At 38.3% G+C, this 26,247-nt stretch overlaps 2 protein-coding genes across 2 annotated transcripts in view; one reads left to right on the top strand and one right to left on the bottom strand.

Moving 5' to 3' along the window:
- The first annotated feature begins 610 nt into the window (after nucleotides 1-610).
- LOC125883748 (nephronectin-like) lies at nucleotides 611-15,697 on the top strand. Its single transcript, XM_049568272.1, has 13 exons — nucleotides 611-1,079; nucleotides 3,318-3,418; nucleotides 4,165-4,257; nucleotides 4,850-4,969; nucleotides 5,448-5,567; nucleotides 5,675-5,809; nucleotides 7,232-7,306; nucleotides 7,593-8,180; nucleotides 9,038-9,121; nucleotides 9,872-9,970; nucleotides 14,237-14,423; nucleotides 14,537-14,621; nucleotides 14,756-15,697. Exons 1-13 carry the CDS (start codon nucleotides 997-999, stop codon nucleotides 14,840-14,842), a joined length of 1,857 nt encoding a protein of 618 aa, XP_049424229.1. The 5' UTR covers nucleotides 611-996; the 3' UTR covers nucleotides 14,843-15,697.
- Nucleotides 15,698-21,703: 6,006 nt separating this feature from the next.
- LOC125884280 (zinc finger protein 345-like) overlaps nucleotides 21,704-26,247 on the bottom strand; it is a 39,472-nt gene continuing 34,928 nt past the window's right edge. Inside the window, exon 4 of the mRNA XM_049569178.1 lies at nucleotides 21,704-22,535. Within this exon, the coding sequence (XP_049425135.1) occupies nucleotides 21,704-22,535 (832 nt within the window). The remainder of the gene's footprint in view (nucleotides 22,536-26,247) is intronic.

Here is a 26,247-nt window from a genome sequence, read left to right as displayed (position 1 = left end):
TCAGCTGGAGTCCTTCTGCCACCACAGCTGCTACACTGTGTGTGTACACTGTGTGTTACAGTACACTGTGTGTTACAGTACACTGTGTGTGTACACTGTGTGTTACAGTACACTGTGTGTGTACACTGTGTGTTACAGTACACTGTGTGTTACAGTACACTGTGTGTGTACACTGTGTGTTACAGTACAGTGTGTGTTACAGTACACTGTGTGTAGCTACAGTGTGTGTTACAGTACAGTGTGTGTTACAGTACAGTGTGTGTAGCTACAGTGTGTGTTACAGTACAGTGTGTGTGTACAGTGTCAGTTTCCCGGTGAGGATGTGACGTGTGTGTGACATGTTGTTTTAACAGCTTCATTTGTAACTTAATTTCCTGTCAAATGAGCTCGAGCTGTTTACAGTCAACACAATGAGCCCACGCGCCAGCGCTCCATCTGTGTTTATGTCCCATCACAGTGTGTGTGTGTGTGTGTGTGTGTGTGTGTGTGTGTGTGTGTGTGTGTGTGTGTGTGTGTGTGTGTGTGTGTGTGTGTGTGTGTGTGTGTCTCCGCCTCCCCTCCGCTTCGGGTTTTGTCGGGCACTACCGGGCACGCGACACCAGCCGTGCGAACGCTACCTGCCAATCACCGCGTGCACGAGGACACGCTTCTTTCTTTCCCCATCTAACTTTGGAACGTTGGTGCGCGCGCGACGTTCCTTCGAACGTTTCGCACGTGCTCAGTAAGAGACTTAACGGGTTCTATATTTTAATGAGCGCGTGTTTTAACGCGTCTCATCTCGTGTCGTTCTTCTACCGCCGTTTTTCTTCTTGTTTCGCCACTTTAACGTTATTTTGACGTCACACCGGCGGTACCGGCTCCGTGCGGCTCGGTGTGGATGTGTTTTCAAACTGGATATTAGCTTGTTTTCCGTCCCGGGTCGAGCCGGACCGGACCGGGCCACAGTGAGATAGCTGATTAACAAAGCGGGCTGAGCTGGATCCCGGATCAAAGGAGATGGTGACCCGGGTCAGCCTGGTTCTGCTGTCCTGGTTCTGTATGTGGACTCAGGGACACAGAGACTTACCGGACTATGACAGGTCAGAACTTTGTCTCTTTGTTCTACACCATGCTGTAATAACAATATAGCTGCTGTGTGTGTGTGTGTGTGTGTGTGTGTGTGTGTGTGTGTGTGTGAGTGTAATGTAGGGACTGTTCTCTACTGATCAGAGGGGCTGGGGTGGAACTCTATTTATTTATTTTATTTTATTTTGACCGTCCCCAAAGTTCAAACTATTTCTCTTTGAGCCTCGCTGAGTGACAGGAGCAAACTCCACCCTCCCTCCACCATAAATATGTTACAAGATTTTTAAAACTCACCTTTGATGTTTGAAAGTTAAAAGTTGAAGAGAAAAAACTCAGTTTTTCACTCTTGTGGCACAAACAGTTTATTTTTGGTCAAATTTTAAATGAGATGTTGAATAACGTGATTTTAAAGATATGTCACTGTTTAAAGCTCAAGTTTGGTTGTTGTTGGTTTTTTTGTTGTTTTTGCTGATGAAAGCAGAACTAAAAAAACAGAGATAATATGTGTTGTTACAGTCCTCCTCAGCCGTGATAAATGGTGTAATTTTGGTTATTTTAAAGAAAACAGCAAACAGTAAAAATTGCCAAAATTTAATAAACTCATTTGTTTTTTTAAAAATTTGCTATAATTTAAGAAGAATTCAAGAAAGCCATGTTTTCTTTATTTTCTATTTTTAATTTTTTCTGATGAAAGCAGATCTTAAAATCCAAAGATAATTTCTGTTTTTACTGATGCCGGCTGTAATAAATGGTGTAATTTTGGTGATTTTAAGAAAACGGCAAATGGCAAAATTGCCAAAATTAACAAAAGTTATTTGTTTTTTAAGAATCATTGAAAAATTAAAAAGTAATTTTAAAAAATCATTAAAAAATAAAAGTCATTTGTTTTTTAAAAAAAATCATTAAAAAATTTAAAACAAATCATTTGGTTTTTTTTTTTAAAAAATCATGATTTTTTTTTAAAAAGTCATTTGTTTTTTAAAAATCATTACAAATAAAAAAAAAGTCATTTTATTTTTTGAAATTCATTAAAAAATTAAAGGAATTCATTTGTTTTTTAGAGACTGCCAAAAGTAAAGAAAGCTTTGTGTTCTTTAGAAATCACCTAAATTAAAGGAAGCCATGTTTTCTTTAAAAATGTCCCAAAATCTGCAGTAAAATAAATACAAAATACAACCATATAAATGTATATACCCCTTCTCTAAGCCAAAATAAAAAACATAAGCTCCTCCCCAGGGCTTCAAAGATCATTTGACATGCCTTCCCCTGTTTGCACCCCTTCATGAGTAACGAACGGTGACTTCATCCTCTCGACACACTATAAATTCCCAGTAGTGATTTTGTCGTGACCTTATTGATATTTCAGACTCATTATCGTTAATCATTTTGCTGGTCTGCTGCAAACAGATGAATAAAAATGCAAAAAATATGACGATGTATAACATTAAATTTTCTGTATGTACTTAATTTTTTTAGAACTTTTTTATATATATTGTCTTTATAAACTGATGATGTTTCAGTTCTGACTCATTAAACTGATGCAGGTTTCGTAAAGACCAGATTAAAGCGGATGAGAGTGTGCGCATAATAAAGCTCAACAGTAAACTTGTGATCCAGCATCATTTAATCTGAGCTGTGAGAGACGACAAAAGAGAGAGATGAGGTCAAAATAAAATTGAATCACTCAGAAAGGAAAGAAACAGTCAGATCCAGCCTGTGTGTGTGTGTGTGTGTGTGTGTGTGTGTGTGTGTGTGTGTGTGAACACAGAGCGAGTTAAAGGTTGGCGAAGACACACAATGGAGGACAAAGTGGTGCAAAGCGTGACGGGCAGGAGAGAAAGTATGCGGAGGGAGTGGAAAATAAGAGGCGCTCACTCCTCTCCTTCCTCTGCGGCTGATATCAGTCATGTTCAGACAGGCGCCTGGAAACAGGAGATGTTAACATCGTAAAGACACACACACACACACACACACACACACACACACACAGCAGCCGGTCTAAACTGGAACAGACGACATCTTCAGCTGCTCATCTCGCTGCAGGAATCAGTCACTCTGCTAACGGTTGTTTGGTGACATCAGATTTCACCCTGCAGTTGTTTCTGTGGTTGTTGGATCAACTTCATGTGACGGAGGCAGCTGCAGGACCAAGTCCCTCTGACATGGACGCTCCTCTGTAGACGCCTCAACTGTTAAATATATGTGTGTGTGTGTGTGTGTGTGTGTGTGTGTGTGTGTGCTGTGTGTTTCAGCTGGGTGGACCAGGCCGCGTTGTCCAGCGGTCTCTGTCGCTATGGCAACAGCGTGGAGTGTTGCTGGGGCTGGAGACAGATGGACTGGGGACGCTGTCAACGTGAGGACACACAAACACACAAACATAATAATCTGAAAGAGACCAGAATGCAAAGTTTCACATGTTTAGTCCCTTCTTCCCCTCGGCTCAAACAACCTGCTCACACCTGGCTCTGTAACGTGAAGGAGAAGCTTACAGTCAGGTCCCAGGACGTAAAGAGACACAGGGAAGAAAGTTGCGTAACTTCCCAAATTAGATATATATATATATTGATATCGGTTATCGGCCAAATTACATGTTTTATATCAGGCATCGTGCACCCCTGGATTTGATATCTCTCCAGCTTCTGGCCCACAGACAGTCGGCCCGGTGCTCAGTGGCTGCACAGAGTCTTGAGAGAGCTTGAAATGTCCCAGAAACACAGACAAGCAGACGGTCGAGTGCTCACTACGCAAGTCATGTAAAACCTCCGCCGCCTCCTCACGAGGCATCAGACGACGTTTGCTTCATCAGTTCAACGCAACACGGCCATTTTGTGGGTTAACTGTTGCTTTAAACACAGCCAAGTGTGCATGTATATACAGTGTGTATATGTGTGTGTGTGTGTGTGTGTGTGTGTGTGTGTGTGTATAGATGTGTGGATGCAAATCATTTGGTAACCGTGGTAACACATACGTGCATCAGCAGAGATCAGAGTCAAACTAAGCCGAACTTTCTAACACATGCTTGTGCAGATTTACCCCCTAATTATATATTAACACCCTGTGTGTGTGTGTGTGTGTGTGTGTGTGTGTGTGTCTGTGTAGCTCACTGTCAGCAGGGTTGTAAACATGGAGAGTGTGTCGCACCAGACAGATGCAAATGTCACCCAGGATACACCGGCAAGGCCTGTAACCAAGGTAACCGTGTGTGTGTGTGTGTGTGTGTGTGTGTGTGTATGTGTCTGTGTGTGTGTGTGTGTGTGTGTGTGTGTGTGAGTGTGCAGTTTCACAGACATCTGATTTCCCATCATGCCTCTGAGACAAAGACAGACACATTCCTGTCATGCTTGTTTGACCTGCAAAGGCGTGTTTTACCTGAAGACCCCAAAACATACAAAAGACACACACACACACACACACACACACACTGCCGTTTCCAAACTTAGACCAACACACACACACGCACACACACACACACACAAACACCTACACACCGTGTTAATATGCTGATTAGAGGCTACATTATGAGTCATATCCTGACTATAAACCAACATCTGGCTTTAAACTGGAGCTTCAAACACACACACACAACCACACAACCACACTAACTCTGTAATTTAACGCTACACACACACACACACACTTAAAACACTCCTGGTGTCTAAGAGTCAAAGGTTAATCCTACAAGTTGACAGGAAGAGTGAAAACAGACAAACTGTGACTCAGTTTAATGTTTGATTCTTGCCCTCTGCCCTCTGTGTGTGTGTGTGTGTGTGTGTGTGTGTGTCAGACCTGAATGAGTGTGGTGTGAAGCCTCGGCCCTGTAAGCATCGCTGCATGAACACGCTGGGCAGCTACAAGTGTTACTGCATGGACGGATACACGGCGCAGCCGGACGGCAGCTGCAGGAGTGAGTCCACACACACACACACACACACACACACACACACACACACACACACACACTGGTGGTGTTTCAAAAACTGAATGCTTCCAATGACATAATGGGTATCGAATGAAGTAGAAAAACAAGGCATCACTGTTGCTTATTAAATGAGACCCTGTCCTGAAGTGCGACCTGGAGCTTCCCAGACGCTTCGTTAGCTTGCTAACGTATCTGCCTTTCCATTAATGTAACGTTCCTACACTGGCTTCGGTGTCCACACCATGGACTGCAGGAAATAATATACGTAGCCACAGTGGCGTCATCCTCTGGTTTATGGACTCCTGTTTAGTCGCCATGGGTTTTTTGGAGCAAGACATGACCATATTTGGATGAGAGGGTGGAGCTAACCCTAACGCTAGCTGCTAACTTGCTAACAGTACATTTACAGCTCGTGTCGAAGCGTCAACAGGCCGAGTTTCTGTCTGTGTGTGTGTACCTACAGATGCTCGAACCTGTTACCATGCCAACTGTCAGTACGGCTGTGAGGTCATCAAGGGGGCAGTCCGATGCACCTGCCCGTCTCCAGGGTTACAGCTGGGACCAGACAGACGCACCTGTATTGGTCAGTCTGTCAGTGTGTCTGTCTGTCTGTGCTGCTGGATGATCAAATACTGATTGAGGTGAAGCTCATTTGTCACCCTCTCTGTCTGTCTCTGTGTCTCTCTGCAGACATCAATGAGTGTGTGTCAGGTGGAGGTGTGTGTCCTCATCGCAGGAAGTGCGTGAACACGTTTGGGAGCTTCGTGTGTAAATGTCACTTCGGCTTCAAACTCACGTACATCAACGGACGGTACACCTGCATCGGTGAGACTCAGTGTGTGAATCACACTGCACTAAACTGTAGACCCTTTTACAGGAGATGACGATGATGATGATTAGGATCAAGGATCAAGTTGGACCGGGTCTGTTCTGGTCTGAGTCAGACCTTGTTGGCACATAAAATCACACAGTTTGTGTTGTACTGCATGTGAACTGTGTGATTTAAAGTCATGCCCTTGAGCTTAGAACTACAGTTCCCATGATGCTAGCCTGTATTTGTTTACATACAATCAAAGAGAATAAATAAGTAAATAGTTAATAATTATAAATTAAATAAAATACTAACAATACCAAATAAATAAAGATATTTATAAATAAAATAATGAATAATACAAATAAATAAATAATCAAAATTTAAAAAAAACAACATAAAAAATTAATACAAAATATGTTATATAGATATAATAACAAGACAAAACAAAGTATGATAACAATAATACCAATTAAATATAAGAAATAAAATAATAGCAAATAAGTAATGACTATAATAAGAAATAGATTAATAAAAGTAAATGATTAATAATAATGGCAAATAAATAAAATAAATATAATAACAAGAAAAATAAATAATAAAATATATAAAATAATACTAAAAATATATAGACTATGATAACAAATACATTAATTAATATGAATTAATAATAATGATGGCAAATAAATAAATCTAAACATAATAACAAAAAGAATAAATTATTAAACATAAAAAACAAACAAATAATAGTAATAATAAATAACATTTAAAATGATAATGGCAGATAAATAAATAATGACTATAATAACAAATTCATAAGAATAAATAAATTCACAATAATACCAAATAGATAAATAGAACATGATAACAAGAAGAATAAATAATAAAATAGTTAATGATAATAAATTAAAATAAATAAATAAAATAAAAATGATAATGATACCAAACAAATAAATGATATTATTAATAATAAGAAATACATACAATACTTAATAATAATCAATTGTAATTTGTGTTTGGCTCATTTGTCATGCTATTAGTTTCCATGTAGTTAAGCTGTGTCCATTCACAGTGAGCTGAATGTGTGAGCAGCCTGTTTGCAGTATACCAGTGGATATACAGACAGCTGTCACTGTGGGACTGAAAATAACTTAAAAACATGAAAAAAGTGTTTTGATTTCTGGACGTTTATTCTGGATGGTCATCACAGATAAACAAAATGTTTGTCATACTTGAAAATGTTAAAAAAAATGTCTTTTACTCCTGAAGAAACAGTGAAGTTGAAACATGTCAGCTGTTTCCTCAAACACTGATTTTATCTGCAGCGTTAATCCGTCACAATGTTTTTCTTAAGGTCTGATTTTCACAAGAAACTATCTGGACAAAAATCTGACAGCCATAAAATCCATATTGTCCCTCTGTCTTTGTGTCACCAGATAAGGACACTCGGCCGTTCTGTTCTCTGAATCCTTCCTCTCCCAAGTGCAGGTGTAAAGGTGGCAGCTGTAAAGGTAACAACACCTCCTCCTCCTCCTCCTCCTCCTCCTCGTCATCATCAGGTCAACGCCTGCTCACATCCTCTAACAGTGGGATGTCAGTTACAAAATACTTTTTACTACACTTTTACTGTTGAAGATGCTCAGACATGATCAGACGATATTGGCTGTAAAACAACAACATCAGTTACTTTTTGCTGTGCGACAGCGCTGCATCCTGAGTTTCACTAAATACAGTTGCTGTGTGTGAACGCTGACCGTGAAGTTAAATTAGAAAGTTCTGTTTTCTGTTTTTTTCCAGGTGTCCCAAAAGTGACTCTGGAGCCACAGAGACCGAGAACTACAACTCCCATCACCACCTCCACAGCTGCTACCCCTCCTCCCCTCACTACTACTACTACTACTACTACTACTACTACAGCTCTGCCAACCACCACGACAACCACCACAATAGCAACAACCACACCGACAACTTCCACTACTACCACAACAACTCCACTTCCTGCTACAACCACCACTGCAAGTACAACTACTTCTACCACTCTGCCTACTACAACTGAACTGGATACTACAACTCCAACAATACCTACTACTTCAAGTACACAACCTACTTCTACTACTACACCTGTTACTACTACTACTACTCCCACGACTATTTCAAGTACAACACCTGCTACTTTCACAACTGCTAGTACGACTACTTCTACCCTGGATACTTCAACTGCTGCCGCTACTACTGTTACTACTACCACGCCAACTACAACTGCAACTACTGTTGCAGTGGAGCCAACAACAGCCACCACAGTTGCCACCACCACATCCCTGGTAACGACAGTGAACAACATGATCAATAAGGACGTGACACACAGACAGAGAGGAGACGTGCACAGTGAGGATGCACACACACACACACACACACACACACACACACACACACACATACAGATTCTTGTTTTGTCACTTATGGGGACCACTGACTCTTTAACCACTTGTGAGGACCAAACTTTCCAGAGGTCAGGTGGGGTTTTACATGAAATTAAAAACTGAGAGAACGTTTGCTTCTCACACATTGTTTGAGCTGCAATAATTATTTTATTATCAATTAACCAAAAAAATGTCATAAATTCTCTATTTCCAGCTTCTTAAATGTGAATATCTGCTGTTTTTTTTCATCTGTGTGTTTGTAAACTGAATTTCTTTATGCTCAGGGAGAGTCGCTATTTTTACATGTTTTGTAGTCCAAACATTTGATAATCGAAACAGGCAAATAAGAGAAAATATGAGAAAATAATCAGCACATTAATCAATAATGAAAATACCAGTTTATTTATGTATTTATTTTCATTGACAAAAGTGATTTATAAAAAAATCAGGTGAAATCAGCACTTATAAATCAAATTGAGGTGAATATTGAGACAGTTACATGAAATTTAAAAAGGGGGGAGGATTAGAAAATATCTGTTTATGAATTTTCAGATCTGTCCACAATATTCATAAATCACTCAAAAATAGGCAAAAACTATTTCTGTATTATGTTTACAAAAGATACATGAAATATCAATTTCTGCAAACTTAACAATAGGACAATTAGCAGGCTATATGTCATGTAAAATTTTGAAATCAACCTCTAGCCTCGTTTAAAATACAGTACTTGTAAGGTAAAAGCTGATTATTTTCTCAGTTTAGAGCTCAAAACTTGTTAGTCAGTTTTATTTTAGTTTTATTGTGTATGTTTGTGTGTTGCAGTCCCTCGACATCCCAATCATAACCAGGTGTGGGAGTTTGACATCGAGCTGGGAAATACTGCTGAGGACGCCAGAGATGATCCTGGTAAGTGTGCGTGTTTGTTTTGATGACTTTCACTGGGCTAAAAGTGTTTGTACCCAACCTTAAACTGACTTTGACCGCCTTACCTGAAGCTTTCTGTTACTGCAAAAAGACCCAAACTTCAACTGATTTGAACCTTACATAAACAGCAAAGGGAAATTGAGTATAACTCTGGTTTATTACAACTTGGCTCTTACTTTGGTAGTTTTGTTCAGTTTTTAAGAAACACAAGCAGTTAGCTGATGAAATAGGTTGTAAACAATCCAACAGATTGGACAAACTTAGTTGGAAGAGAAATTTAAGGTGAACAGTGAAGATGTTGCCTTAACTGTAAGTTGTAAACATTCATCACAACTTACACACCCACGTCCTACATCAGATTCACCTACTGCACTTACTATAGTTGTGTGCACAGTTTTCCTGTTCAATGAGGAATTATTTCAGTTTGACCTTCAAATAAAAAGTTTTAGATTATCTGAATAACTTGATGACCCTTTTTTGAACTCCATCAAATTCATCAAACACTTTATAGTCTTCAAAAGGTGGTTAACATGTTACACAGCTAAAGCAGAATGTTGGTGGCCTGAAAATAAGTTTTGTTATTTTTCCTTTTTTTTTGTATTTGTTACTTGAATGTGTGCTGTGTTTTGTCCACTCCAAGCTCCTGTAGGAGCTGTTAATCAATTTTTTCCTCTCACAGCTGATTCGCTCATAGGAGCTTCTCACATATGTTTTTGTGTGTGTGTTTTGTAGAGGTTGGTGTGCTCCACTGCACCTTTGATCATGGATTGTGTGACTGGATGTCAGACAGAGAAGGAGATCTACACTGGGAAGCAGCTCACAACCCTGCAGGTAACAGACAAGCTTATAGACAAATTTAATTAAATAAAAATGTCATCAAAGAAAGTCATAGGATAGGATGTCATAAAAAAATTATTTAAAAGTCATAATGTATAGTATGTTGAAAAATGTCATAGTATAGTATATTAAATCAAAGAAAGGCTCCCGCACACTGTATCGCTCTCAGTCATACATTTCTTGGCGTAACGTTTCGGTCGTCTGATGAAGGGCACATCAGACATGTCTGATGAAGGTCACACCAACCGAAACGTTACGCCAAGAAATGTATGACTGAGAGCGATACAGTGTGCGGGAACCTTTCTTTGATTTTGTGGACACATTTTGGGTTACACCCTCTTCCTACGCACCTGTGCCTTCAGGTGTGCTGAGATTTTGCATTCACCCATACTATAATATATTGAAAAAAGTGCCTAAAACGTCATAGTATAGTATGTCGAAATAAATGCTAAAAAAAGTCATAGTATAGCATGTCGAAAAAAAGTCATAGTATAGTATGTCGTAAAAAATGCTAAAAAAAAAAAGTCATAGTATAGTATGTCGAAAAAAGTGCCTAAAACGTCATATTATAATATGTCGAAATAAGTCATGGTATAGTATGTCAAAAAAAGTCATAGTATAGTATGTTGAAAAAAGTTTAAAAAAAAGTTAAAACGTCATAGTACAGTATGTTGAAAAAAGTGCTAAATATGGCATAGTATAGTATGTTGAAAAAAGTTCTTAAAACGTCATAGTAAAGTATGTCGAAAAAAAGTGCTTAAAACGTCATAGTACAGTATGTCGAAATAAGTCATGGTATAGTATGTCGGGAAAAAGTCATAGTATAGTATGTTGAAAAAAGCGCCAAAAAAACATAGTATGTCGAAAAACATCATAGCATAGTATATTCAAAAAGGTGCCAAAAAGTCATTGTGTAGTATGTCGAAAAAAAGTCATAGTATAGCATGTCGAAAAAAAGTCATATTATAGTATGTCGAAAAAAAGTCATAGTATAGTATGTTGAAAAAAAGTCATATTATAGTATGTCGAAAAAAAGTCATAGTATAGTATGTTGAAAAAAAGTCATATTATAGTATGTCGAAAAAAAGTCATAGTATAGTATGTTGAAAAAAGTCATAGTATAGTATGTTGAAAAAAAGTCATATTATAGTATGTCGAAAAAAAGTCATAGTATAGTATGTTGAAAAAAGTCATAGTATAGTATGTCAAAAAAAGTCATAGTATAGTATGTCGAAAAAAAGTCATAGTATAGTATGTTGAAAAAAGTCATAGTATAGTATGTCAAAAAAAGTCATAGTATAGCATGTTGAAAAAAAGTCATAGTATAGCATTTCGAAAAAAAAGTCATATTATAGCATGTCAAAAAAAGTCATAGTATAGTATGTCGAAAAAAAGTCATAGTATAGTATGTTGAAAAAAAGTCATAGTATAGCATGTCGAAAAAAGTCATAGTATAGTATGTTGAAAAAAGTCATAGTATAGTATGTCGAAAAAAAAGTCATAGTATGTTGAAAAAAGTCATAGTATAGCATGTCGAAAAAAAGTCATAGTATAGCATGTCAAAAAAAGTCATATTATAGCATGTCGAAAAAAAGTCATATTATAGCATGTCGAAAAAAAGTCATAGTATAGCATGTCGAAAAAAGTCATATTATAGCATGTCGAAAAAAAGTCATAGTATAGCATGTCGAATAAAAGTCATAGTATAGCATGTCGAAAAAAGTCATAGTATAGCATGTCGAAAAAAAGTCATAGTATAGTATGTCGAAAAAAAGTCATAGTATAGTATGTTGAAAAAAGTCATAGTATAGCATGTCGAAAAAAGTCATAGTATAGCATGTCGAAAAAAGTCATAGTATAGCATGTCGAAAAAAAGTCATAGTATAGTATGTTGAAAAAAAGTCATAGTATAGTATGTTGAAAAAAGTCATAGTATAGCATGTCGAAAAAAGTCATAGTATAGCATGTTGAAAAAAGTCATATTATAGCATGTCGAAAAAAAGTCATATTATAGCATGTCGAAAAAAAGTCATAGTATAGCATGTCGAATAAAAGTCATAGTATAGCATGTCGAAAAAGCCATAGTATAGCATGTCGAAAAAAGTCATAGTATAGCATGTCGAATAAAAGTCATAGTATAGTATATCGAAAAAAATCATGAAAAAGTCAATGCATTATTTGTCATAAAAAGTCATGGTATAGTATTTCAAATGTTCAGTGCTTCAAAATAAAGAGACAGATCACAAACACAAACTTTATTTATAATCTTAAATGAAAGACTTCAGTTTGTGTCGAGGCCAACAAAACAATCAAAAACAAACCTAAGATCTAGGAGCAACCAATCTAACCTGAAGAAAATAAACCACAATACAGTCACCAGCCTCCCTAAGGTAAATACACAGGAGAAACAACCCTACAACCTCCAACAAAATGCAATCATCAGGATGGTAAATGCTATGTTTCATCTGTTTGTGGGTGCTTGTATGGCCAGTTGGAAGATGTGCCATTCCTCTATCGTGGAGCCGACCCTATCTTGACTCTTAATGTAGGGGGCCATCATCAATATGCTCCAATCACCTGTAAGAGCTGCTGACCAATGGTCTCCAGATCCTGGCACACACCTATTGGAAGCCAAACAAAACAACTTTAACACATCCACATTACTGGAAAAGACACTGACAGAAAAATATGACAACATTTTTGTGTGGTAAAAAAAAAAAAATTAAATGCTATACTATGACATGTTTTAACACTTTATTCAATATGCTATACTCTGACGTTTTAAGCACTTTTTTCGATATACTATACTATGACTTTTGGAGCACTTTTTTCAACATACTATACTATGACTTTTGGAGCATTTTTTCCGACATGCTATACTATGACTTTTTTAGCACTTTTTTCGACATACTACACTATGACTTTTTTAGCACTTTTTTCGACATACTATACTATGACTTTTGGAGCACTTTTTTCAACATACTATACTATGACTTTTGGAGCATTTTTTTCGACATGCTATACTATGACATTTTTAGCATTTTTTTCGACATACTGTAATATTACATTTTTAGCACTTTTTTTTGACATGTTATACTATGACTTTCGGTACTTTTTTTTCGACATACTATAATATTACATTTTTAGCACTTTTTTTGACATGCTATACTATGACATTTTTAGCATTTTTTTCGACATACTATAATATTACATTTTTAGCACTTTTTTTGACATGCTATACTATGACTTTCGGTACATTTTTTTCGACATACTATAATTACATTTTTAGCACTTTTTTTGATATGCTATACTATGACTTTCGGTACATTTTTTCCGACATACTATAATATTACATTTTTAGCACTTTTTGACATGCTATACTATGACTTTTGGAGCATTTTTTTTCAACATACTATCCTATGATGTTTTTCGAAATACTATACGATGAGTTTTTCGACATACTATACTGTGATGTTATGAGCAGTTTTTTCAACATTCTATACTAAAATACTTTTAACACTTTTTCCACACACGCAACCATGACATTTTTGTCAGTTCTTTTTAAATACTATACTATGATGTTTTTAGCAGTTTATTCGACATTCTATACTATGATGTTTCTTTCTTCAACATAGTATACGATGACGTTTGTAACACTTTGTAACAACGTAGTGTACTATTACTTTTTTGGCACACTATTGTATTATGTTTTTAGCAGTTTTTTTGACTTATCATACCTTGACATTCATGACGGCTTTTTTGACATACTATACTATGACTTTTTTGTCTGTTTTTTTTTTTTTTTTTTTACATACTATGCTATTAAGTTTTTGTCTGATTTTTTTCGACATACTATACAATGACTTTTTCGACATGCTGTACTAAGACTTTTTTGGCAGTTTTTTTTCGACATACTATACTATGACTTTTTAGCGTTTGTTTTTTTATACATAGTATACAATGGCAATTTTTAACACTTTTTCGACATGATATGATGATTTTCTTTGACATACTATACGATGGCATTTTAAACACTTTTTCGAAATACAATGCAATTATGTTTTTAATACTTTTTAGGACATACGACGCTACAATGTTTTTGTCATTTTTTTCGACATACTACACTAGGACTCTTAACATTTTTTTGACAAACTATACTATTTCATTTTTTGAAATACTTTACTATGAATTTTTAACAGTTATACTGACATACTTTCTTTTTTTTTAAATTCAACAATATAAAATTATTTTGCCTTTCAGGTGGGCAGTACTTGTCCGTTCCAGAGTTGAAAGCGGGACAAAGGAGCATCCGCGGTGCTAGATTAGCCATCCAAATAGTCCCGCCCTGGAGCCATGGCGACCTATGTTTCTCCTTCTCTCATTGGCTGACAGGACATCATGTGGGCGTCTTGCAACTGTTCATCAGGAAAAAGGGACAAGACCAAAGGTACCATAGCCAGTTATATCCTCACATTATTCCATTTACAGTTAATTATTTTATCTAATATGACTGAAATGACTTTTGTGTGAACCACCTGTGTGACCACCTGGCTGTTGCAGGTACGGCTCTGCCCTCTGGAGCAGGACAGGTGGACACGGCTGGAGACACACACAGGTGACCTTGACGACACACTATCTGGACAAGGTGAGACACACACACACACACACACACACACACATACTCGAATTATTTTGGGTTTGTGTGATTATCTGTGTTGTTGTTGATGATAGGTGTGTTTGTGTGTGTGTGTGTGTGCGCGTGTGTGTGTGTGTGTGCAGGTGTTGTTGAAGGCCGAGCGGAGGAAAGGACGGCGAGGACAAATTGCTGTTGATGATGTCACTCTGAGACAGGGGGCGTGTCGATGACATCACGGCGGTATGAGGACACTGAGCAGTCGTTGCACAGTGGACGGTTTTTCGTTTAACACTGAACTTCAAACTGAATTTAACATAAAAATAATTTAAAGGACTGTGGTGCTGTTTTTTCCTGCTTAATAGAAACCATCTTTAAAATAATAAACTGTTTGTCATGAATTTCCTGCCTTATTTGTTGAACTGTCTGTTTTGGAGATAAAGAAAGACACTTTTGAATTTTTGTTTTTGTTGTAGTTTGTGTTGAAGTAGCGGGAGCTTTAACTGAAGCCCCGACAGACTGACTAAATGAACACCAGCAGTGTGTGTGTGTGTGTGTGTGTGTGTGTGTCATTATTTCCTCTGCAGATCAAAGTGGGTTCAAACTGAACACTCGGTCAAACATTCACTGCAAACTGAAGTTTGTTTCTGTGTTAAATATTCTCAGAAGATTTTTACTTTTTAACCTGAACACGAGGTTGGTTTGGTTTGTTTGGTCCTTTTGTTTGTAGTGAGAAGAATCAACGCTCAGGGAGCCGACTGCTCTGAAAACATGGAGACTAATAAAACTAGTCACTAAAATCAGCTTCAAACTTAATTTGAGATCTGGAATCATTGTTATTGTAATATTCTGTATATCTGCTCTTAATTAACTTTTTAAGACTTTTTTACTTGTGTGTAAATATCTTATGAAAAGACTAGATGAGTCATATTGTCATAAATCTCATATATATGGTCAGTTTTTATCAGGTTTTGTAAATATATCTCTTGTGTATTGACACATATCATTTGTATTGATAAAGTTGTTAATTTGTGATATTTTAAATAAAGTACCTGCCTCTTTTTCATTTTTTGTTCATTAGAAGAAAAGTACTTACTGTGGCTGATTTTGGTCCCACTCACATTGTCTGAGGGACAGGTGACATCACATCCTGTTGATAAAGAGAAGAGGAACAGTTATTACATGAACACATCTTGTTACTTATGGTTTTATTCTATATTAGACGAGGGCTGCAGCCATCATCGATTCATCTGTTGAGATACCAGTTAAGCCTCGTTTCCACCGAGCAGTTCAGTTCATAGTTTGTCTCCACAGTGAAAGTTGTGGATGGTACCAACAGAAGCGTTCCTTAGCGTCCCCATGTTTGGTCCCCCCTCTGTTGGGGTACCTAGCACACAGATCTGGTACTAAAAGGTGGAGCTAGAAACCCTGCAGTCTGATTGGTCAGTAGAGGACGCTCACTCTGGTTTTATGTAACCTCTGTTCATACATCAGTAAACTACAACTATAAAATGAAAGAGAAAAAAATAACTTCATTCACTGGGCCGACTGCCGGCAACTTTTAAGGTGGAACGTTAACTTGTAATGTTACTCAATGCATGAGTTGATGACGTGAATCCATCAGCACACCTTAAATTTCACTGTGACAACTTTGACCATCACTTTAGTTTTTATATGACACACACTTTTAGTAATGACTTTAAAAATATAGATTCATTTGCAGCGGATTATGTGAAGGTCCCACCTGTCAAATTATGACTGGAAGACAAGTATAATGTCCTCACCTGGACAGAATACAGTTCTCGCTCCTTGAGAAACTAAAAACAGGATTTCAAATCACCTCCAACACACTGAGAACTCAAAATCAGTGCTTCAATTTTTTTCTGATGGACAAAAAATGACATCTTTAAATACAGAAATATATAAAAAACATAAAGGAATAAATAAACAAACAGAGAAACTACAGAGGTTAGGACCTCCTACCTCATTAACATACAGACACAAAAATTAATGAATAAATATCTGATTCTGTAAAGCACTTTGAAACTGTTTATAAAAGTGCTAAACAAATTAAGTTTATTAATATTAGTATTAGTTGAACAAAAATGTAGAATCAAATTTAAGATATTTATTTATGCCTTCTTTAATTATAAACTTTAGTTTTTTATGCACGTATGGATTTATTTTCATATTTATTTCACTTGTTTATTCTTTTAATTGTTAAAGCAAACGATGTGAGGAGTTGACCGCCGAGAATATTTTTGACCAGTTACACGTCAGTCTATTGGTTAATTTTGCTACTCATTAGTTTACTGCACTGTGCAACCCCTGGGTCAGGTGAAACCTAGCTAACGGCGCCACTCATTTAGCCATGACTAGGAGTAACACCATCCCGGCACAACAACGTCCTTGTTAAAACATCGTGCCCGCCCTCTGGTCTCCCCTCACGTCACCACAATGAGAAAGCAGCTGCCTTTTGAGCCACACGCCCCCTTTAGCATTGTCAACCTTGCATTATTAGCTCTGTTAGCACCATTAGCAATGTCTGCATGGCAGGTGGTGCTAACAGAGTTAGTTGTGGGAGGGTCCAGTGTGCGGCCATCTTCTCTTCAATATGAGTACGTACACTTCGCAAACGACTCTTCCTGATTCCAGACTGAAATATCTGTTCGTCAACAGCTGGGTGGATTATTTATCGTGAGGTTTGGTTCATGTTCCCCTCGGGATGAATTCTAATCACTTTGGTGAATCTGTAAAGTAACTAAAGCTTTCAGACAAATGTAGTGCAGTAAAAAGTAGAGTATATCCAAGCACCACAAAAGTGCACTTCAGTAAGGGAACATACTGCAGGTACCTTGTATTTGGAATCTGATGATCCAGGTCCCACAGATTGTCCTGATGCAGACTGGTGCTCCTCACCCTCCTCTTCCTCATCCTCACCCTCCTCTTCCTCAGAGTGGCCCAAGACGTCCCAGCTCCAGAGTCCTCCACATCTGAACAGAAAAAAAGAAAAAAAAAGTGAAAAAGTCGACATTATTATAACACTTTCAGGAACCAATTAAATTTTTTTTTTTTAAATTGTTGTATTGCACCAACATTTCCTCGAGCATTGAATCACACATCTGATGATCATTACATGATGTGACTAAAAAATCAAGTTAAAATCATCTTGATGTGAGAAGTCTTTAAACTGTACGGAAGCGTACTGCATTCACTTGACAATGTAATGTATTTTTTTCTGTTTTTGGTGATTTTTTTTTCTGTTTTTCATAGTAATTTTTTTTTGAGTTAAGACAGCAATAGAACAACAGATGCTTTCATTCCTTTCTTGAGAGCTTGATATAATGGAAGCAAACATGACACGCTTGTTTAGTTTAATCCAGTTTTACTTTGTTTTGGGTTTGAGACACTGGGAGATACTCTTGTCTTTTATTGAGCTCTCAAGAAAGGAATGAAAGCGTCTGTTGTTCTATTGCTCACTTAACTCAGAAAAATTACCCCGAAAAACAGAAAAAATTACTCAATAAAACAGATTTTTTTTTAATTTGTCAAGTGAATGCAATACGCTTCCGTAAAACTCTGTCGTTTTGCATGTATCTTTTTTTTTTGTTCATTTTAATTTTAGGTAGCCTTGTGTATCATCTGGACCGAGGGACTACAGATGAAAAATAGCCTTTTGGCAAAGACTGGCGTTTTTATACTATGTGTGTATTTAAACTCGTCTTATATTTTAATCTGTGAAGGAACTAAAACTGTCGGATACATTAAGACTCAAGTAAAGTACAAGCTCTTCTGATGTGTACTGGTCCTTGAGTAAATGTACTTAGTTACACTCTAAACACGTCAGACTGAGTGACATCATTATATAATAATAATTATAAAATTGACCCAGTGACCTTTAACCTCTTCAGCATCACCTGCAGGGAGAAAGAGAGAGGAAGAGGAAGAGGAGGATGTGTTTAACATCTGCTTTAGAGCGAGCACACACACACACACACACACACACACACACACAGTAAAGTAAATCACAGGTTTCCGTCCTCACGTTGTAAAACTGAGGAATCTGTCGAGCTCACAGTGTGTGTGTGTGTGTGTGTGTGTGTGTGTGTGTGTGTGTGTGTGTGGTTACAGCCCTGCTCGTTAACCCTGTAATTACCACAGTAACCTCCGCACTCTCTCTGTCACAGTTATTTTCAGGGTCATTAACTCGACTGAGAGCTGAAACAGAAAAATAATCAGCAGCTGGACCTTTAATTAGGACAGGCCTTTAACTCCTGTCACACAAAACTGTTGCTCAGCAAAGATGGTGAATACAATCAGATTGTTTATTTAAACTAGTCTGAATGTTCCTTTACTGTTCTTTGCTTATTACGTCTGTATACAACTAACAAACTTCATCACTTCCTGTTTGTCTTGATTGATTGCTCTGCAGCTGATGAAACGAGGCCGCCCTCTGCTGGAAGACCGGTGTACCAACAGTGACCCACTGACTCACATGCACACACTATCACAACTTTATAATAACCAAACTGGTAAATTATTCAGGCCAGAGGTGGAAAAAACAACAAATATTAAAGAGGGAGTCTCCATGTTTTCATCATGGATTATTTTTCCAATACACTGATTAATGGTTTTAGAGCTGAAGTCATTCATCTGTTGAATTTTCCATAAAAGCCTTTTTTTAACTGCTCATTGTGGTTTTGGTTCATTTTGAAGTCAAAAGTATGGAAACATATTTGGTGCCTAAATGCACTTCGAATAACACAAGAAAATATTTAAAAAACAAACATTTTTTTAAGTGTAATTCATAACCTGATTGGGCCAAGTCCTGGCTGGACCATAACTTCTCCACATCCCCCCCGGCCTGTAACAGGTCAGGTCACTGCCAATTTCCCGTTGAACGTTTGATATCTGCATGAATTAATAAACGATTATATTTTTCTGTCACTGTGCTTGGCACTTTGCCGCTCTGACAGCGTCTAATTCTGCCCCGAATTTCTGAACGGTCCAGTTTGTGCCAGAGTGCTCTGGTGCTCAGGGTGACTAGTTACGAACACACCTCGTGTCACAAATATGAGCAGAGAAAATTTTTTGATACAGCACAGTATTGCAGTATTTTGCCAGGCAATATTGTATCAATACACCAACAAGTACTGATGTTTTAAATATATAATCTAGTGACGTCAATTAAACTCTTCAGTTTAGTAGCAGTTCTACTACTATACTATGCTTTACCACAACAAAGCTAGTGAGGTTTTCATGCTACGCTGGTTAGCAATCAGCCGCTGCTGTGTAGCTAGTGTTGCCACTCATTTAGCGATTACTTCTAGTAAAGAAGTCTGGACCCAACAGTGTTGCTGCAGAAACACCCTTTAGCATTGTTAACTATGTTTGCACTGTTAACACTGTCAGCACTGCTAGTGGTGCTAACATAGAAAACAATGCTAAAGGAGGTTTACAGCTCAAAATGAAGCCGCTTACTCACCTGACCTGGGGGAGACCAGAGGGTAGGCACAATGTCTCCACAGTAACACTGTCCTCGTGACTGGACAGTGTTACCGGCAGTAACTGCAGAATGACCAGCACAGCTAGCTAGTTTCTACCCATCCAGTGCACAGTGCAGAGCGGCCAAGGCTAACATTGGCTAACCAGTGGAGACTGGAGGGTTGGCAGTGGGCAACAACACAAAATAAAGGGCAAAACATTTACACCACAAAACATTAAAATTTCACCTCCTCTAAATAATTTTTTGTTTCAAAATTAACTGGTTAGTGGGATTCTATCGGTATGAGATTTTCACAGTACGATAACTGTCTCAGAAAATATTGCAGTTTCAGCATATTAAACTAATATATTATTATCAGTCAGAACAATCCTTAAAGGACTAAAAACAGAAGAGTTACTGTTGGTTGAACAAAAATTTTATTGCTATAACTGAAACATTTTGTTAATGGAAGTTTGTGTAAAAAATCTCCCCTTAAAAAAAGTGACTCCAGATCCAATTGATTTTTTTCCCCCTTCAATATCGTAGATAAGCAAACACACACGGTGAGATAATAGATAGACTTTTATTTCACAGTATACCTTAAAATCAGTACATTGCTGCAACCTTACCGAATAGTTACCAGTTACTGGGTATCAGATTATCAAACACAAAAATAACCAAAACTGACATCCCTAAAAAAAAACTTACAAGAAAATAAATGAACTGATTTGTCAGTCCACTACAGCCATTCTGCTGCAATAATATAATTAAAGTGAAATAAAAAAAAAAAAAGAAAAAAGAAAGATTTTATCTAATCAGATAAAAACATTTTTACAATGTTTTCCTTTGGAGACACTCACTACAATTGAAAAAAGTAATAAATCGTAATATATAAAATGTTTAGAATCACAATAATAAAATGTGTTGTGACTGACATATCGTGTTAATGATGTATTGTGGGGCCTCAAATCACAAATGTCCGTTACCGCACTGAAAAGACTTTAACCCTAACCCTTTAGTTGATTTAAGCTTGTGTCAAATATAGACTTTTATTTTTCTTACTGTGGATATGAGGGCCTGATCACAGCTCTATTTTCAATAATGTTTTTCCAGACACAGATCATGAGCATGACTTATTAACGTAATCTGATTAGATTGTAACGAAAATGTACTGATAGCGCCTCTCGGTCAACAAAAATTAAACTTAAGTTTTTGTTCCAAACATGACTGTTAGATTTGTTACATCCTTTGTTTTTAACAAAAACAAACAAAAAATCTGTGAGTTCAAGTTATCCTGTGCATAATGATAGCTGGCAACCAGCAGAACTGATTCGGAGCATTTTACTCAAGAAAGACAATTCATTTTTAGAATTGTTGTCAATTAATTCACTGGGCAACTAATCAATGATTCAACTTAATGTTATAATGCTAATAACTGGGACCAGATGACATGATTCATTCCAGAAACCATCAGAGAAAAATGTTAGACCATTAATAAAGAGTCACTGGGTGACTTAAAAGTGTTGTGACTGTGGTATTATTTAATTATTCCTTCCTATAAATCAGCTCTGAGTCCATGTGTGTCCATCACATGTCGGCAGTGTGACAATCAGATGCAGCGGTGTGTCTTCAGCTGACTGGGGAAGTTGAAGTGTTTCTTACAGCTGTCACACCAGTACGGTTTCTCTCCTGTGTGAGTCCGCACATGTCTGGACAGGTTGGCTGACGATTTGAAGGTTTTACTACAGTGCTGACAGCTGTATGGTTTCTCTCCAGTGTGGACGCGCTTGTGCAGCACGCAGGAGGATTTGTGTCTAAAACTCTTCCCACACTGGTCACAGCTGTACGGTTTCTCTCCTGTATGGGTGCGCTCATGTGAGACTTGGTTGGGCAATGACGTGAAAGTTTTGTCACAGAAGCGACAGTGGTAGGGTCTCTCCCCGGTGTGGATACGCTGGTGGACAGTGTATGAGGTGTAAAAATTGAATCTCCGCCCACACAGCTCACAGGGGTAGAATTTCTCTCCTGTGTGGAGCCGCTGGTGTTGCGTCAGACTGTACCGTGCGACAAAAGTTTTGGAGCAGAGTTGACACTGGAAAGGTTTGTCACCCATGTGCACGCGTTGGTGTTGCTGACAGGAAAAGGAATCACTGAAGCTCTTCTCGCAGTATTTACAGCTGTACGGTTTCTCCCCTGAGTGTCGCCGCTGGTGGTGGCGTTTGAACGTACCCAACTGAGTGAAAGACTTCCCACACTGTTGGCAGTGGTATGGTTTCTCTCCTGTGTGGATTCGTTGGTGAGTTTTTAAGCTGCTTAATGAAGTAAAAGCTTTCCCACAGAGGTCACAGTGGAAGGGTCTCTCTCTTGTGTGGACACGCTGATGGTTCTTCAGGTGGTTTGCTGACGTGAAAGCTTTGTCACACTGCTGGCAGCGGTGAGGTCTGGGTTTCCCTGAGGCATGTGGTTTCTATGGTGATACAAAAACAGATGGTAAGTGAGTTGGATGAAACGTGACTTCCTCTTCTTCTACTTTAAGCTTTTAAACCACACCCAGCAGTGATGTCACAGCGACACAGATGTAATCTGCTGGATCGACGCTAACGAAGTGAATCAGTTTCAGTCCGACGTGATTGATCCACGTTAAATGTGGTTTCTTTGTCAGTGTCATGATAAAATTCTGTGATTAAGACAATTTGTTTTGTTGGTACAATAACACACGACAGTTGGCGTTCTTGCAGGTTCGTCTACCTCCAGAGATCCAGTGGTTCAGTGGGTTGTTGTAAAACTTCCTGACAGTCAAACACTAAAGGTGCTTTCACACCTAACCTGCTTGGTTCACTTAAAACCAGCTCAGGTCCATTTCGGTGGTTAGTACGGTTCATTTGGGCTGGTGTGAAAGCTGTCAATCGTACCCTGGTGTGGACCAAACAACTGATCCAAGAGCGCTCAAAAAGGAGGGTCTGGGTCTGCTTCCAAACGGACTCTGGTGCGGTTTGTTTGTGGTGTGACAGAAAATGAACCGACCGCAGGATTTTATGACAGCAAACAGAATTTTAGGATGATTTCAACAGCTACACCAATAAGTCCATCTGCTGTTTGTGGAATCTGTGAGTGATCTCATCTCTTCTGATGATGCCAAAACTGTCCAATCAATGAGTCACCTGTCAGTCAGCAGAACTTCCTGTTTACTCCTCTTGGTTTATTTGCAAAAAGTCAGTGTGAACAGGAGCTGAACCAAAAATAAAGTACAACAATGCTTCATTTTTTATCTCTGGTGTGACCAATTAACCCAACTAGGGGTGTGAAAGCAGCATAAAACATCCGTGCAAGTTGGTGGAAATAAAGGTTGTAGGTTGTGTTTGTAGTTTTCAGCTCATCTTCAGCTCTCATTTCGGTTTCATGATAGCAGCCTCAAGGTTTCACACTTATTTGTCTGGTATCTGTCGACATTAGGGATGTCAATTTAATTTAATCGACACCCATTAACTGGTAACTAATGGGTTAACTTTAAATGAAAAAACACAAGAGGCTTTCAGTTTTAGTCCGGCGCTCCTTTGACTCCGTGAACTTTAGCTTCACAGTTCAAAGCTCCGTCCATTTAGAGGTGGAGACATTTTAATGTTCTGTAATGTAAATGTTTTGACTTTTATTTTATTTCCTGCTGGCTTTGCTGACAGACAGATTTAATGGAGTCACCTCCACCTGCTCCATCATCTTTATATATCAGTTCATCTCCATACGCGTCGTTCAGCCCTGTATACACTGTGATGTCACAGCTTTGATGTGATGACAGCTGATGAAGATTTCAAAAAGAAACCAGACTGACAGTCACATTCATCACTAACTGATGACCTTCATCACATCAACATGACTCACCTCATGTGAAGAACTCACGTCGACCGACGCTGTTCTCTCTCCTCCTCGCCTGAAGCTTCTCTTCCCGTCATTCAGCTCTGACATCACACAGACAGCAGGAGGCTGGAAACAGCCACAGAAACACCACAGTTATATTAATATATTACAATAATTTCACTAAAGTCACAATTTTTATTGCTATGATTCAGGTGAGTAAATAAGTGAGAAATAAAACAACGACATTAAAATGCTGCTCACACGTTCATTTATCAGTAACAACTTTGACTCAGAGCTCGATTTAAATACGACACGGGGGTTCTTGTACATCACATAAATATTTAATACTACTTTACGCTTCCATTTATATACTCTACTACTCTACTCAGAGGGAAATACTGTACTTTGTACTGATCTACATTCATCTGAAAATTGAATCAACTAAAGGACTGTTGGAAACAACTCTGGGTCTCACACAGCGGCATCATTTCATGTTGTAAATCATACTAGCAGGGAATCTATGAGGCGGAGGTACTTTTTGTTTGGAATCTATGTCGCATCATTTGTTGGGACTTAAGCCTTAACACGGGCCTGACCTCGTAACAGATCTCCAATCAAAGTATCAAATTGGCTATTTGAAACAATCAATAATTATCAATAATATTTATTAATTGCGTTAAATAATGTGACTTCATTTACATTAAATCACCTCGTGGGGCACCATTCCCGAAAAGGGAAAAATGATAACCAGTTAAAGATATCAGTCTCAAAAAGTTCACTAAACTAGCAATTTGGAATTTCAATCAATAATCAAATTAATAACCCTAAGTTTGGAGTTCTGGACGCAGCAGAGGTTGACTGTTCTTGTGTAACATTAAACAGACAGCAGGATTGACTCCAAAATTATATTTATTCATAAAGTGAGCAAAGCAAAAGCAAAACCCACAAATTCTAACTCTTCTGACTTCTTAATCTGTGCGCAGGGGGGAGGGGGGGTTGGAAATCTCTCCACCTTTGCCTTTCACCCTCAGAGACCTGCAGCACGTGATTTACACCTCCTTAAGAATGCTAATTTAGTCTTGACTTCACCAGAGAGGACATCTGACTGCTCTCACTTTAAAGTGCTTGAGTTTTAGGCAAAGGACATTGAACTATTTGATTCAGAAAACTCTGATCAACAGATTGATGATTATTTTAGAGAACTGCACAACTGTGTAGTTGACCTGACACATGCAACCAAAAGGGAGAAGATTAAACGTTTGTAGAAGACCAGCTCAAACGCTGTCCGCAAGTTTAGAGAAACAAAGGCGGATGTGGTGATTAAAGAGCCGTTGGCCTACAAAACAAAGTGGCTGACAACAGAGAACTACAGGAAGGCCGAATCAAAGCTGGCGTCAGATCGGGGGAGGTGTCTGTCTGACCGTGTGGTCAGGACAAAGACAAAGGTAAAGAAGCGGGAACTCTGAGAGGCCTGTTTGGGTGTAGCTCTGTTGAAAGCCTGTTTGTTAATGAGTCTATGTGAATGTGATGTGTGTTGCAAACGGTCTGGATTAGTGCAGAGATTGTTTAGTTGCATGCAAGACTCTGTTTGTGAACAGTATTAGCAAACTAAACACTTAGCTTTGGCGAAGCCAACTAATCAATGACCTAACATTAAATCACATACAACAAGTTAAACAGTCTTGCTCAGCCTGTAAAGCTGTGATGCAGCTATGCCCAGTTGTTACATTACCGATCGTTGAATGGATGGAAGAAAGAGTCGCTTGGTGGTGTGCTGCTTTTGTTAGCCGGCAGAGGAAGGCTGGATAGAGCTGCAGTTCGAGCTGCAGTCTTTGTTGTGTCCTTGTTCCGAAGGTGCAGATCTGAGGAAGCCGGTCGCTCAGGGTCTTTGCAGAGCTAGACGCTGGAGTGCTAACTCAACTTGGTTCTCCTTGTTGCTGGAAAGTTAGTTGCAAACCTTGTGTTAAGCACACTAACTTATCTGGTTCAGGTTTGCTCCAGCCGTGAGCAAGGGCAAGTCGTGGTCCAGGAGAGAGAGAGTCTGTGAGCAATCGCTGTCCCCCTTTGGTGGTTCAGGGGCAAAGAACAAGGGTATGAGCTTGTTGGCAACTCAGGACAAAGAGGAAGACTTATGAGAGAGCACAACTTTCCTGAAGTTTGCTTGGTGACATCACAGAGGGGCATGTCACTTTAAAAGTCCTGTCCAATCAAGCTTGATGACTGGTCTCACTGGGTGTGACCATGAGGCATCCTGTGGAGTCAACTCTTTGTTTGAAGAACAAAGAGCATGCAGAGATGAAA

Source organism: Epinephelus fuscoguttatus, linkage group LG23, assembly GCF_011397635.1.
Source record: "Epinephelus fuscoguttatus linkage group LG23, E.fuscoguttatus.final_Chr_v1".
NCBI classification, from domain to species: Eukaryota; Metazoa; Chordata; class Actinopteri; order Perciformes; family Serranidae; genus Epinephelus; species Epinephelus fuscoguttatus.
Note: the sequence above shows the minus strand (reverse complement) of the source record. Positions and strands in the feature narration are given on the sequence as shown.

Bases quoted from the DNA above. Each gene is read 5' to 3' on its own strand.
- LOC125883748 (XM_049568272.1), top strand. From the start codon at position 997: ATGGTGACCCGGGTCAGCCTGGTTCTGCTGTCCTGGTTCTGTATGTGG. The intron at 9,971-14,236 runs GTAACAGACAAG...TTTGCCTTTCAG, and splicing joins AGCAGCTCACAACCCTGCAG to GTGGGCAGTACTTGTCCGTT. The intron at 14,424-14,536 runs GTACCATAGCCA...TGGCTGTTGCAG, and splicing joins AAAAAGGGACAAGACCAAAG to GTACGGCTCTGCCCTCTGGA.